We start from the raw sequence: 16,758 nt of genomic DNA on the forward strand, positions 1-16,758 counted from the left end.
GACTAACATGAAGGTAGTTTATATCCCACACACTTTCCATAACCAATAAAAAAGGAACCTCATAGAAGGTGGGCTGTATGCTGTTCCATAAGAAATGATGATGGAAAACAATGTAGAACCAAGTGCAAAGATTGCAATGCAGGCTTGGGGATGGAATTTTGCTTCAAGAGATACCACACTCAGAAAAATATTTAAAAAAATTCTCCTCTATTTATAATATTGAATGTGATTTCTCATTTCCCTGCATTATGTATGTTAAATGTCAATTAAAAGTCACTTTCAAATTAACCCTTTGGTTTTCTTGTTGCATTTCTTTAATACAAGACTTATAACTGTTTTCTAACTGTTGAATGAAATTGGTCCACAATTTTATATAGAAAACTCGCAAAATCACTCACAGTTAGAGGTTAATAAAATACAGCCCAACTTGGCTACAAGGACTATTGATAAAGTCATCTGAGTTACGGACGTCATACAAGCATTTGCACGGTCTTGGTAAACAAGCAAGATGTTCAGCTAAATCATATGTATGAGCTCCAATCTTGCTCGTTATTGTGTGTAATGGAACTCTTTATGAATTTTTGGAAGGTCATACAGTCTTGGTCATACACAACCATGTGGTCTTAATCTCTTGATGATCTCTTGAAGCAAGGAGCAGGAGTTCAAGAGTGCAGAAGTTTTCCATTACATATGTCCTATAGGGTTGTACTCAATCCCCCTATAGGTCGAATCATGCAGCACATCATAGATGTTATCATCATACAAACTATGGGGTAACAAAACAGTTGTATCGCCTTCATCAGTCTTCAGTACCACTACATCAGCGTCCTCTCGTAGATTTTGCAATACAGCCCTTTCTGCATACATTAAGTTACTATGCTGAGGATGAGCTTTCACAAGAGCTAGTTTCCCTTCTTATTTCTTCTACAGAATTCAATGGAAGGCAAAAATATTAAAATGTGTTGCTCTAAGTGTAGGTGCAAAATTGAGTCCCTTGCTTAAAAAGACAGCATCACATCATCCAAATTTTTCTCTATAATATTGACAATGGAATGTCCTGCAGTTACCACTTGTGCTATGACTGCTGTGGCAAGATACAATCAAATTTTGACATCTACCAAAAACTTGAGTCCTTGTGGATCCAATCGAATTTGGCCAAAGTCACTCCATCAATCTAATTCTGTGATATAGGAGGAAGATGTGTTGCAGTTCAGACCATTTAGTTACATTCCAAGTGGTATCACTTTTTACAGAGGGTTCTCTTGCAGATTCTTTGGCACTATCTAGCAATAAGTTTCAGGGGGCATCACTGCTTTGTTCTGGCATGCTCTTTCCTCAATCTATTTTATATTCAACCAAGAACATTTTAAACAGACTGATGGTGTCCGAGGATTTCAAGGAGAGACTGCTTGAATCAGCTGCCCTTAAACCAGTTGTATTTTGGTGGTATGTGGACAATACTTTCATACTGAGGCCTCAAGAAGAAGATAAGTTAATGGGAGTTCATTCATCACCTCACATCCACTCATAACAACATTCAGTTCACTATGGCAACAGAGAATGATGGTTCTTTGACTTTCTTGGATGTTTTGGTTAGACAGAAGTATGATGGTTCTCTGTAGCAGTCAGGTTAATCATAAGCCTGCACATACTGATATGTATTCACAAGCAACAAGCTGTCATAACCTATTGCAAACTATGAGCATGCTCAAAACACTCATACTCAAGTCTCAGATCTACATAGTTTGCCTAAAGAGCTCACCTACCTAAAGACAGTGCCCAGAAAAAAATAGATATCCTACCTAGCACATAAAAAGGGCACTATCAGTCAAAACTAAGAACAAGGAAATGGATAAAGAGGGGAATATACCAGATAATCTTTTATATTTTCTTTCTTTTGTGGGCAACATCTTGTTTGAAATCGAATCCTCTGAAAATTTCAGGAGACAGCGATTTTCCTTCCATCTACGATTGCAGACCATTTGGGATAAGTGAAGGACAACTTGTTATTTCAGAAGGCCAGAATTTACGAAATACCTTGCCAAAGTGGTATGGCTTGCATAGGTGAGGCCACACATACTGTGAAAGAACGCTGCACTGAATACCAATACTGCACCCGCCTTCTGCAACCAAGCAAGTCTGCTATTGCCAAATACTGTATTTCAACTGGACATTCAATGAGGGATAAGAAAACAATGGTACTGACCACAGCAACATCCTTTTGGGATGGCATTATTAAAGAATCCATGGAAATACACCTCATGGAAAATCTAATGAGCAGCGATAACTGCATGGAATCCCATCATCTCCACAATTTGCTCTAACTGAAGACTATAGGTTACGCCAATGGCCATGGTGAGTGGTAAGGCACAGGAGAGGTGAGTCCCATGGTTCCACCAGTGAGGACACTACTGCTAGGAAATGTGGTGCATCTGTAAACTTGATTTTGACAGATGCACAAAGCACACTATATATTGTGGAACAGAGGATGTCTTCGGCAGTCTTCATGACTGGCAGGTGCCCAGTTGAAATATCAAAGCAGGTACTAAATGAAAACTGACTGCACGTCTGTTTTTTAATTCAATTTGCCAGGAAAATTTTAAAATTCAGAAAATGATCATGTTCGACACGGCTGGGCCTGCCCTCATTGATGTGAGGTGGTAATATGTAATGCACCCGGGAACATTGTCAAACATTATCATTTTGACGGTCCAGGTGTTATTGTGTGGGGAGGCATAATGTTTGCATGAGTGTAAGGCTCTCTAAAACTTACAACATGGTACATCTATTGGTCAATTCCATGGTTCAGAGGTGCACTCAGCCCTGACTCCCTCTGAGCACATGTGAAATGTGTTGGGAAGATGTACTGCAGAATGTCCACATGCACCAATGACCATCCTTTAGCTGTCAAATGTACTGATGGAGAAATGGATTGTCCTACCACAAGAACTCCACGACAACCATGTGGCCAGCGTGGGCACATGCTGTAGAGCATGCACTACTAAGCACCATGTCCTACCTTTTGTCATGTCCAGGGGACCATCATGACTCATAATGACTAATGTGTGATTATTGTTTTGAACAAAGGTGTCATTTATGTTTGTTTCATTGTATAGCAATTTCACTTACTTCCCATACTACACTGTAGCAGTTCATTTTGTGTATGGTCCAAGTTTCATGAGCTATGTTACTTGGCAGTGATACATCTACATACATACCCCACAAGCCACCAAAATCATTGCCTTTCCTGTTCCATTCACAAACAGAGTGGGGGAAAACAACTGTCTACATGCCTCCATATGAGTTCTAGTTTCTCTTATTTTGTCTTCACAGTCCTTATGCAAGGCGTACACTGGTGGCAGTAGAAATGCAGTCAGTTTCATATGGTGGTTCTCTAAATTTTCTCAATAGTGTTTTGTGAAAAGAATATCATCTTCCCTCCAGGGTTTCCCATTTGAGTTCACGGAGCATTTCCACAGTACTCACATTTTGATCAAACCTAGTGGTAACAAATCTAGCAGCACTCCTCTGAATTGCTTTGATGTCATCCTTTAATTTGACCTAGTGGGGATCCCAAACATTCTAGCAGTACTCACGAATGGGTTATACAAATGACCTATATGCAAGAGCTACACTTTCCTAGAATTCTCCCAATAAACCAAAGTCGACCATTCGTCTTCCCTACTGCTGACCTTAGGTGCTTGTTCTATTTCATATCACTTTACAGTGTTACAATGAGGTACCTAATTGATGTGACTGTGTCAAGCAGCACACCACTAATATTCTATTCTAGCATTAGCTGGATTGTTTTTCCTATCCACATGCATTAGATCACTCTTTTTACATTCAAAGTAAGCTGTCATCCATCATACAAAATAGAAATTCTACCTAAATCTCCTTGTATCCTCCTACAGTCACCCAAGGCATCACACAACAGTTACGTTTGTCCTTAAGTTTTATGCACAAGTGTATTTTCTTCCTCCTTTCTCTTTCAAACCACATTTGATCTGGCTCTTTTTCTTTCTTACTTGATGGAATATACAATCAATTTGTTTTTATTTAAAACTACTTACTGAAATCTCAGTAAAACTCTTCTGGAGATAGAGCATGATAGTACGATATAAAATCCAATGTTTCAATTATAATTAGAACAGTTCTCATCAAGGTGATTACCTCTGATGTGCCAGTACAATAATATGTGTGTTATTGGTTCCCTACCTTCCCATTAACATATGGCATGAATGTCTTAGAAATTCATACAGTATAAGTAAACTAACAATGGAAAATATTCAAATTTCATTTTATTAGCTGTAACCGGAAACTGGATGAAAGCTGCTGTTATGCCAATCCCTATCTCCAGTGTTTCTTAGGGAGAACTGTGATTGGACAATGTGTCTTGTACTCTCTCAATATTGACTGAAGTACACCACGAGAACTGTCTGCCAACTGGTAGGTTTGTGTTGGCAATACAAATGGTCAAGATATCAAATGCCTTCAATCTAAATAACACAGGTTAAATCAAACAATAGAAAATCCAGTATGGAATGTAACAATATTACAAATGGATAGTTGCTACTCACCATATAGCGGAGATGCTAAGATGCAGATAGGCACAACAAAAAGACTGTCACAAAATAAGCGTTCAGCCAACAAGGACTCCGCCAGCTGTCAGATTCATCCACCTACAAACCCTGCCACATCACTCCATTCCATAAATCCAGCAGGATCTCTAATCTCTCCTCACATCCTTAAATCCATCCCAGAACCTCACCCCACAGTCCATCTCTCTTCTAATCCCTATCACTCCCCCCACTCCTATCTTCTACATGCTTGCTAAACTCTATAAAACCAACCACACACGGCCCCTATTATGGCTGGGTACTGTACCCCCACTGAGAGAATCTCTGCTCTCGTAGATCAACACCTGCAGTCTATTACCCACAACCTACCCTCCCATATAAAAGATACCAATCATCTCCTCCACCAACTCTCCACAGTTCCTGTTCGTTTACAACACGGTGCCCCCCTTGTCACTACTGATGCCAGCTCTCTTTACACTAACATCCCTAATGTCTACACCCTGACCGCTATTGAACACTACCTCTCCAAATGCCCACCAGAGTCCAAACCAACCACATCCTTTCTAGTCACCATGACCAATTATGTCCTCACCCATAATTACTTTTCCTTTGAAAGCATTATCTACAAACAAATCCGGGGTACAGCTATGGGCACCTGCATTGCACCATCCTATGCCAACATATTCATAAGCCATCTAAATGAAATCTTCCTAAACACTCAGAATCCTAAACCACTCACCTGGTTTTGATTCACTGATAATGTCTTCGTGATCTGGGTCAAGGGTGAGAACACCCTATCCACATTCCCACTGAACCTCAACACCTTCTCCCCCACTCACTTCACCTGGTTCTTCTCAATCCAACCGACCACCTCCCTTGATGTTAACCTCCAGGACCAGCTGCCACCCATCCCATACCAAGAAGTCCCTACCATACGGCATGGCCACCCATGGCCATCGCATCTGCAGTGATGAGCATTGTACAAAAACAGATCTCCCATGCCTTATCTTTCCAGCCACTCACCACCTCCAAAAGTACCTCTGCCTGGGCACAGAGTAACATTCACCTCATGACTCAGTATCATCTATGACTGGAGCAACTGAATTACATTCTCAACCAGAGTTTTGACTACCTCCCGCCATGCCCTGAAATGAGAAATGTCCTACTCAGTATCCTCTCCCACCCTTCCTCACCTCCACAGTGATATTCCATCGCCCATGGAACCTACACAATTTCCTCATCCTGCCCTATAGAATCCCTGCCCCCAACCCCTTGCCTCACGGCTCACATCCCTATAATAGACCTACATGCAAAACCGCTCCCATACATCCTCCTACCACCACCTACTCCAGTCTAGTCACAAACATCACCTATCCCATTAAATGCAAGGCTACCAGTGAAACCAGTAATGTGATCTACAAACTAAGCTACAACCCCTGTTTTACATTCTATGTGGACATGACAACCAGCAAGCAGTTTGTCCACATGAATGGCCACCGACAAACTGAGGCCAAAAAACAACTGAACCACCCTGTTGCTGGGCACACCGCTCAACATGACGTTCTTCATTTCAATTACTGCTTCACAGCCAGTGCCATCTGGATCCTTTCCACCAACACCAGCTTTTATGAATTGTACAGGCAGTAACTCTCCCTGCAATACTTCCTACTTTCCTGCAACCCTCCTGGCCTTAAACTTATTAGTCACTGTCCTTATCCATCTAGCCCCTTCCCCGTTCCCATTTCAGCATTACACAATCCTCTATCCCACCAATGCATCCAATGCATCATCTCTCTATCTCGTCCCTACACACTCCACCAGCAGCCGTTTACCATCCACCACCCTTACCCTGCTGTCCCTCCCGCTCCCTGCCCCAGTCTCTTCCTTACACCCAACCACCAGAGACTGTAGTCATGTGTGTTGCATTTGTGTGTGTGTGTGTGTGTGTGTGTGTGTGTGTGTGTGTGTGTGTGTGTGTGTGTGTGAGAGAGAGAGAGAGAGAGAGAGAGAGAGAGATTTGTCTATTTTTGGCAAAGTCTTTGTTGGCTGAAAAATAATTTTGTGACAGTCTTTTTGTTGTGCCTATATGTGACTCAGTATCTCCGCTATATGACAAGTAACAGCTATCCTTTTCATAATATTGTAACACAGGCTAATGATCGACAAAAACTTTTCAAATGAAAGTGGCTTATTCTTGTGTTTTTTAATGTGCTGAATCATAATATGATAACAAAAAACCATAGCTCTCACTTTTAAAAAACTACACTCAGTAATTTCAAAATCCATTTTTAGAAATCTGAGTCATATATATTTCATTTAATAATATTAATACAGTGCAAGGGATACTTTGTGCAAGAATCTCTTGGATACAAAAAAAATCCTATTATCATCTCCACAAATTAAGTGGTGCCTAATTAAACAGCTTGCAAAAGCCTTGCCCATAGATGGTGCAAAAAGTTTCCACACCTATCACAAATAAAATTGAAAGAAGATATATGTTCAAATTCTCCTTCAAATTTTAGAGTTAAAACTCAATATTTTAGAAATTTTAATTATATATTTTAAATACCATTTCAAATGATAATATAATTAATATATGGGATAGCAGTGCAAGGGATGTTTTGCGCAAGAATATTGTAGACCTGAAAACAGTTCTATTACCACCTCTGAGAATGAACTTAGGGGAACGAAACATTCTGTGTAAAGCTTGCAAAACTTAGCAACAGATAGAGAACAATATAAATAGCATCTATCAGAAGCGAAACTAAAAGAATGCATGTTCGTTGAACATTACCTTTGAAAAATGATGTTCAACTCCAATTTTAAATTAAAAATGGCTGTCGAGGAGACTGAGGCTTGAGTGTTTTTCGAGGAGGTTGTTACTAAGTCCTTGGGCAAGGAAAAGGACTTACATTATATTCCTATTATAGTCAACATCCCCCCCCATGAACCATGGACCTTGCCGTTGGTGGGGAGGCTTGCGTGCCTCAGCGATACAGATAGCCGTACCGTAGGTGCAACCACAACGGAGGGGTATCTGTTGAGAGGCCAGACAAACGTGTGGTTCCTGAAGAGGGGCAGCAGCCTTTTCAGCAGTTGCAAGGGCAACAGTCTGGATGATTGACTGATCTGGCCTTGTAACAATAACCAAAACGGCCTTGCTGTGCTGGTAATGCGAACGGCTGAAAGCAAGGGGAAACTACAGCCGTAATTTTTCCCGAGGGCATGCAGCTTTACTGTATGATTACATGATGATGGCGTCCTCTTGGGTAAAATATTCCGGAGGTAAAATAGTCCCCCATTCGGATCTCCGGGCGGGGACTACTCAAGAGGATGTCGTTATCAGGAGAAAGAAAACTGGCGTTCTACGGATCGGAGCGTGGAATGTCAGATCCCTTAATCGGGCAGGTAGGTTAGAAAATTTAAAAAGGGAAATGGATAGGTTGAAGTTAGATATAGTGGGAATTAGTGAAGTTCGGTGGCAGGAGGAACAAGACTTCTGGTCAGGTGACTACAGGGTTATAAACACAAAATCAAATAGGGGTAATGCAGGAGTAGGTTTAATAATGAATAGGAAAATAGGAATGCGGGTAAGCTACTACAAACAGCATAGTGAACGCATTATTGTGGCCAAGATAGACACGAAGCCCACACCTACTACAGTAGTACAAGTTTATATGCCAACTAGCTCTGCAGATGACGAAGAAATTGAAGAAATGTATGATGAAATAAAAGAAATTATTCAGATTGTGAAGGGAGACGAAAATTTAATAGTCATGGGTGACTGGAATTCGAGTGTTGGAAAAGGGAGAGAAGGAAACATAGTAGGTGAATATGGATTGGGGGACAGAAATGAAAGAGGAAGCCGCCTGGTCGAATTTTGCACAGAGCACAACATAATCATAACTAACACTTGGTTTAAGAATCATGAAAGAAGGTTGTATACATGGAAGAACCCTGGAGATACTAAAAGGCATCAGATAGATTATATAATGGTAAGACAGAGATTTAGGAACCAGGTTTTAAATTGTAAGACATTTCCAGGGGCAGATGTGGACTCTGACCACAATCTATTGGTTATGACCTGTAGATTAAAACTGAAGAAACTGCAAAAAGGTGGGAATTTAAGGAGATGGGACCTGGATAAACTAAAAGAACCAGAGGTTGTACAGAGATTCAGGGAGAGCATAAGGGAGCAATTGACAGGAATGGGGGAAATAAATACAGTAGAAGAAGAATGGGTAGCTTTGAGGGATGAAATAGTGAAGGCAGCAGAGGATCAAGTAGGTAAAAAGACGAGGGCTAGTAGAAATCCTTGGGTAACAGAAGAAATATTGAATTTAATTGATGAAAGGAGAAAATATAAAAATGCAGTAAGTGAAACAGGCAAAAAGGAATACAAACGTCTCAAAAATGAGATTGACAGGAAGTGCAAAATGGCTAAGCAGGGATGGCTAGAGGACAAATGTAAGGATGTAGTGGCCTATCTCACTAGGGGTAAGATAGATACCGCCTACAGGAAAATTAAAGAGACCTTTGGAGATAAGAGAACGACTTGTATGAATATCAAGAGCTCAGACGGAAACCCAGTTCTAAGCAAAGAAGGGAAAGCAGAAAGGTGGAAGGAGTATATAGAGGGTCTATACAAGGGCGATGTACTTGAGGACAATATTATGGAAATGGAAGAGGATGTAGATGAAGATGAAATGGGAGATACGATACTGCGTGAAGAGTTTGACAGAGCACTGAAAGACCTGAGTCGAAACAAGGCCCCCGGAGTAGACAATATTCCATTGGAACTACTGACGGCCGTGGGAGAGCCAGTCCTGACAAAACTCTACCATCTGGTGAGCAAGATGTATGAAACAGGCGAAATACCCTCAGACTTCAAGAAGAATATAATAATTCCAATCCCAAAGAAAGCAGGTGTTGACAGATGTGAAAATTACCGAACTATCAGCTTAATAAGTCACAGCTGCAAAATACTAACACGAATTCTTTACAGACGAATGGAAAAACTAGTAGAAGCCAACCTCGGGGAAGATCAGTTTGGATTCCGTAGAAACACTGGAACACGTGAGGCAATACTGACCTTACGACTTATCTTAGAAGAAAGATTAAGGAAAGGCAAACCTACGTTTCTAGCATTTGTAGACTTAGAGAAAGCTTTTGACAATGTTGACTGGAATACTCTCTTTCAAATTCTAAAGGTGGCAGGGGTAAAATACAGGGAGCGAAAGGCTATTTACAATTTGTACAGAAACCAAATGGCAGTTATAAGAGTCGAGGGACATGAAAGGGAAGCAGTGGTTGGGAAGGGAGTAAGACAGGGTTGTAGCCTCTCCCCGATGTTGTTCAATCTGTATATTGAGCAAGCAGTAAAGGAAACAAAAGAAAAATTCGGAGTAGGTATTAAAATTCATGGAGAAGAAATAAAAACTTTGAGGTTCGCCGATGACATTGTAATTCTGTCAGATACAGCAAAGGCTTTGGAAGAGCAGTTGAATGGAATGGACAGTGTCTTGAAAGGAGGATATAAGATGAACATCAACAAAAGCAAAACAAGGATGATGGAATGTAGTCTAATTAAGTCGGGTGATGCTGAGGGAATTAGATTAGGAAATGAGGCACTTAAAGTAGTAAAGGAGTTTTGCTATTTGGGGAGCAAAATAACTGATGATGGTCGAAGTAGAGAGGATATAAAATGTAGGCTGGCAATGGCAAGGAAAGCATTTCTGAAGAAGAGAAATTTGTTAACATCCAGTATTGATTTAAGTGTCAGGAAGTCATTTCTGAAAGTATTCGTATGGAGTGTAGCCATGTATGGAAGTGAAACATGAACGATAAATAGTTTGGACAAGAAGAGAATAGAAGCTTTCGAAATGTGGTGCCACAGAAGAATGCTGAAGATTAGATGGGTAGATCACATAACTAATGAGGAAGTATTGAATAGGATTGGGGAGAAGAGAAGTTTGTGGCACAACTTGACCAGAAGAAGGGATCGGTTGGTAGGACATGTTCTGAGGCATCAAGGGATCACCAATTTAGTATTGGAGGGCAGCGTGGAGGGTAAAAATCGTAGAGGGAGACCAAGAGATGAATACACTAAGCAGATTCAGAAGGATGTAGGTTGCAGTAGGTACTGGGAGATGAAAAAGCTTGCACAGGATAGAGTAGCATGGAGAGCTGCATCAAACCAGTCTCAGGACTGAAGACCACAACAACAACAATAGTCAACATGCTGGAAAAGTTTATGATTCTTGGCACTTTGATGAGTCTCAAAATTCACTTTATGAATAGCCATCTTGTTTCTATTATGGTGTCAGTCAGGAAAAAAAGGTACCTACACATTTGCATCGAGACACTAAAGTGGTGGTAAAGACAGTATCAGTAGTGCTGGAATGACGGGCGACTACTGTTGGTCACTTCCTGAGCTACAATAGGTAATCAGAGAACATCTATATCAGTTGCTTTAAGGAAAACAGATACAAGAAATTCAAGGCAATGGACACACAATTCCTATGTAATAAAGACATGTTTACATTTTTATGCTGTAATAAAACCTTTGTTCATATTGAAAAATTAAATTAGTTCTCATTCCAATAACAGGTACTCTATTAATCTCCTAGATTATAATGAAGTCACATCATGACAAAAGTGTACAGAATAGAAAAAAACTGACGTCAGATAAGGGTTCAGGGAAGAAGAAGAAGAAGAAGAAGAAGAAATACTCAAGTGTTAGCAAACAAAAAGGAATAAAAATATGTTTTTACTGGATTTTGTAATGAAAACTAGAGTAAAACTCAACCAAATAATAGACATTGAAGGCCAGTTCTCAAGCAAATGGCATACCTTTGGTCCCTCTATAAAAAAGAAGCCCTCCTGGCCTATAAAATCGGTCTTCTTCATCATCCAGTCTGTAAACCAGTCCCCTCTGTCCACCAAAACCCTTGATGACACGCAACTCTAATCTAAATGAGGAGAAAACAAATATACAACTGTTATTTAAGATCACTTTCTCAATTAATCACACTCAATAAAACACAGAGTTATTGTCAAACATCATAATTTTACTTCATATTACTCTCTTCATATTTTCACACTGGTAACAAACACTATGTGCAGTCTGATCATTATTAATATCAAGTAAGTGCTTTTTTAAGAAATTCTGTTTATTTCTGATAACTGTAACTGACACGAAATGACTCATGGCTGAAACACAAATACAATATAAGGTCACATATCATCAGCCATGTATTACAGCTATACACCAGATTCTTGTGTAAGTCTTATGATAAATGGAATATCTTATTTGCATAGTTGCAATTTCAATTTCAATTCATGTGATTCCTTTGCAAGCATCTAATTATCTATAATGTCACAATCCAAAACTAGTAGGATTTTAATCTGAGCTTATATTCCCCCAGAACTCATTTACAAGTACCTGCAGTGGACTGTATGTAGAGCTTTCCTTTGCATGCAAAGAATGCAAGTCACAAACCACACACTGAGTATCATTGGTTGAGGAGCAATGTAGAGATAGTAAGCCTTACTTCTACCCTGTGGTGTTATCAGCAATTCAAATGTCACACACAAGATTTCTCATTATGAGCTAGTGATCAGTCTCCAGTCATCTTTAAAATGAGATAACATCAAACTGTAACCATCATTTTCTCTTTACAGTCTGCCATAAAAAAATGAAAGCTCAAATCTTACATTGAATACTTCATTTACAAAGAAATATTTCAAATGGGTGGTACACAAATTAAAAACTGATTGTACCTTTGAAACATAAATATAGCAAGACCCCCAATTGGAATTCAGAGTAGGTTTTACAAACAGTGCACCACACCACAGAAGTAACCTCTTTCTTAGATTACATTTATTGTGAATATATTATTTTAAAAACTTAAAAATGGAAACAAAGGAAAAAAATAAGGAAAGCCCAAAATGATGATACGAACGAAAGTCAACACACGTCCACAAATAGAAGAAACATGAAACTTAACAACTTTTTTTTTTTTTTTTTTAAATTTCATAAAGTAGGGTAAATTGTAAACTGTATGATCTGGCTGACACTTCTGTAGAGTGTCATATCTTTGCAGTGTTTCAAAATAAACAAAGAGATGCTCAGAAATTACATAACTCAACAGTGGGCAGTGGGGTTACACTTCTTTCTGAAAAACATTGAGAGTTTTGGATACAGTTGTGATACAGTTGTACAAATGCTTCGGTAAAGAACACACCAATAAACAAAAGGATTATATTTCACTGTATTCTCCCAGCTTTCAAGATCATCAATACACTTTGAGAAATTTTATTATGAAATTAACACCCAATAAGAATTTGATGGAAGAGAAACAGATGACAACTTAAACTTCCACAAAGCTATGTGGTCAGTGAAGATTACAATGGATAACTATTTTGAATTAATTTCACTGCACACAAGAGGGAAATACTCTCAGAAATCCAAGACACCTAATAGATAATCAGCTAAAATTATGAGTTTCGCCAGTTGCTTGACACACAAACTTTATGTTATTAGTATTCATCATGCTCGCCGTGTAGCAGTAGAAAAGCAGTACAGTTGCCTAAACTCATATGACTTTGCTCAACTGACCTGAGCCCCAAAATCCCATGCAGTAGTCTGTAAAATGAGCCGAATTTTTTTCACTCACCATCTAAATTACACCATCACAATAAACATAAAAAAGCCTAATAACATGAATTTTTAACAGCTTTCATGGTGTACCATTTACTTTTAATATGTATAAATTTTAAACTACCACGAGAAATTGTTGAAATGGCTACCCTTCTTCTACTTGCTTCCTAGTTTATAATTTTACCTTTCAAATACGGCTGAAACATTCTCAAGATCATACAGGTACTTTGTCCTCAACAGTGTGCCATCCATGCGGCTAGGTTTGTAGAGTGCTTTTGTAAACTGCTTGCAGAATTTGTACCTGAATAAAGAAAAGGAATATTTAAATGTATTTCAAATAGATGTGATTCAAAGTGACAGTAATTAAAAATAATATAGAATTTCATTTTAAGCTACAGAAATCGTTAAACTACCAAGTGTGTAAAAGTCCTGATGAAACATTGAATCTGAAAAACATGCTAATATGTTAAAAGACAGATACTATAGGTCACCTGCAGCAGATACATACAAAATGCATTTCATTACCAAAGCAATGAACTATGGCAAATCATACATCAACAAACACCTTTAGAAACAGAACTCTCTTCTTTGGAACTTCATATGTAAGGAAAAAAATGGGATGCCAGAGAAAACTAATTAATTGTGTACTGCTCCAATACTGGTGCACTAAGTTTCAGAATTTTTTGCCATACTTGTCACAATAAGCCTTGCACTTCAAAATGGTTTCTATAATGAAATGTTTATTGGATAGGTACATACAAACTTCAAATTTGAGTTAAAGTGTAGGCACTTGGCTCTTCAATACTCAAATCCAGTATCAAAAATGAAACACAGCATGTAACAGTGAAATAGATCTTGAGTTCCTTCCAGCATCACTTTAGAGACATGTCTTTAATACATTCAAAGTATTTGCAAACAAAGATATTTAACACTTTTTCATCAAATTTTGTGTATCCTAAGTTTGAAAGAAATGGAGGGGAGTTGGTGGCAAATTGAAGCCTTATGATTGTCAATTAAGTGTGTTACTAATTAAATCCAAAAAGAAATCTGGCAATTATATTTGCCATAAAAGATCAATTCAGTACACCTTCCAGCAAGAGTACAATAACACTCATAAAAAAAAAATAAATAAAAAAAAAATAAAAAAAAATAAAATGGTTTATTCTCAGCAGATTCAAAGTAGGAATATTGTCAGAGATAGTATTTGACAAATAGGTTTAAGTTTCAAATTCTCATAACTAAATAGATGAGAAAAATCACATAGCTTCAAATAGTGTCATGTTAATGACAGTACAGTGGGCCATATAAGAAAATTAGCTAAGGCTTACAGCATAGGTGCACAAGAGGGTGCAGTGAAAGAGAAAGAGAAAGAGGAGGAGGAGGAGGAGGAGGTAAAAGAGGGGTGTGGTGATAGAGAAAGAGGAAGGACAGGTGGGAGGAGGAGGAAAAACAGGGGCAATTATGTAAGTGTCTGTGTGTGAAAGGGGGGGAAGCCTGTAGACACACACACACACACACACACACACACACACACACACACACACACACGCACAAGTGCACGTCTCTCTCTCTCTCTCTCTCTCTCACATGCACCAGTGCGTATCAAAAGAGAGATTATAGGTGCAATTCCAATGTTCTCTAAGAAAATGACATAGGAAACAATGGTATCATTAAAATAACCTGAATAAAAGCAGGATTTAGGATATAATGAAAACAGAAAATGTGAACGTATCAAAGATTCATTGCCAAATCTAGTCCACAAATTTCAGTAGCAGTTATATATTTATTTACCAAAGTCGTTACTAAATACATGTGTGTGTTTAGTATAATTGGCAGAAACAGTTGTAATAATAAAGGAACATTAGTAGGATAAAGTACATAGTGGCTGGCACTCATACAATCATTGGCACCTTGGCTACAGTCTTCCACGTAATAAGTGTTTGATGAACATCAGAGACATATTTGAGCCATGTGTGGAATAGCTGCTGTACGATTCTTCTTGTGGTTGTCAAGCTGCCCACTATGAGCACTCTGTTTATTGTCATGCCTGCTTGATACCTCGCACTACAACCACCTTCTACTTAACATGGCTGTTTCTAAAGATAAGGCTTAAGCTATTTAATTCATAACTTTTGCTCTCACTTGTAGTCTTCTTTAAATCTACTTCATTAAAATTAAGGGCACATCAGTAAAGACTTTGGTACGTAAACTGTAAAAATAAAAATTTGACAACCACATCTGACACAAATGGTGGGGTGCCAACAACTGGGTTTCAAAACAGTATATTTACAATAATTGGCACTCTGTGGTAACAGCTGTGTAAACTGTATCAGTATCTTATACCTTCATTCAAGCAGTATAAAACTTCACAACTAAGCAATCTTCATTGATCCTTTTTTTAGGCAGCTTGATATCAAAGTTAACAGTTGTCGGCACGGGGTAACAAACACCCACATTCAGTACCAAACATTGCCAAATGTGTAGTTATTGACAATGTCAATGCATGATACTACACAGGAACATTTGAATGAATGAAGTCAGTGGAAGAGTATAGTGGTAAAGTCTTTCTTCAAAATCAACAAGCAATATACTTGCTGAGCCTCTTTGCAGATGGACATTTGTACCCATCTGAGATACTATATGATGAAATATACACTGGACTGCATGTAATACTGATATCCAATATAGTACTAAAATCTCTGTATCCATAAGTGACTAAAATTCTACAACCATTCAACATTAGAACAGTGAAAAATGTGATACACCAAGAACAGCGGGATGAGGTTATATGACCCCTAATGAAATATGCATTAAAAATCCACAACACAATTAAAGTTAAACCTATATTTTTTCCATTCATCTATCCAAAAATGGGACCTATTTTTAAAGCCTAACATTTCATTTGCTTCATTAGTTTACTTCGAAACACTGACATTAAACTTTGAGCATTGGTACTTTTCATATAAGTTTTCTGGAGATGGCTTTTTTGTATTGTCACAGATGTTATTGGTCTTGTTTCCTTTACATATTTTGTTGTTTAACATTTGTGAATTCATTTACCAGGTGAAGAATGAAAATCTTCCTTTCAGATTATTTGTTTCTAAATTATCTACACATTTATTGCAGCCATGTCTAGGATACTGTAAAAGACATGAAAGCAACTTTAGTTGCATAATTACAAATCATTCAATCAACGATGTCTTCATCATACTTCACAGCATTGTTCCTGGTTTCTTCTTTCCTTCTTCATTCACTGCTACTTCAGGATATATTATGCTCAGAAATTGGATGTTTTTATTTTTATGCCTTTGCACATTGTTAGGGTGCAACCAGCCTTATCTGTCTTCTTCAACATGATGATAGAATGTAAGTCAGAATTATTGTTCTTGGAGAATTTTCAGCAAATCTCATGACTGTTCCTGCTAGCAACATTTACTACTGTTGAAGTTTCTTGGAAAGCTGAAGGGATGGGAAGGAGTTATCTGTCATCACATTCCTTCCTTTGCTCCATAAGGC

General features: G+C 38.4%; 1 protein-coding gene across 1 annotated transcript in view; it reads right to left on the reverse strand.

Annotated features, from left to right (window-relative positions):
• LOC126418443 (cap-specific mRNA (nucleoside-2'-O-)-methyltransferase 1) overlaps window positions 1–16,758 on the reverse strand; it is a 273,835-nt gene that overhangs the window by 28,091 nt on the left and 228,986 nt on the right. The window contains exons 15-16 of the mRNA XM_050085206.1: window positions 13,427–13,543; window positions 11,433–11,551 (exon numbers count right to left, since the gene is read on the reverse strand). Coding sequence (XP_049941163.1) covers window positions 11,433–11,551; window positions 13,427–13,543 — 236 coding nt within the window. The remainder of the gene's footprint in view (window positions 1–11,432; window positions 11,552–13,426; window positions 13,544–16,758) is intronic.

The sequence above is a fragment of the Schistocerca serialis genome, chromosome 9 (assembly GCF_023864345.2).
Source record: "Schistocerca serialis cubense isolate TAMUIC-IGC-003099 chromosome 9, iqSchSeri2.2, whole genome shotgun sequence".
Classification (NCBI taxonomy): Eukaryota; Metazoa; Arthropoda; class Insecta; order Orthoptera; family Acrididae; genus Schistocerca; species Schistocerca serialis.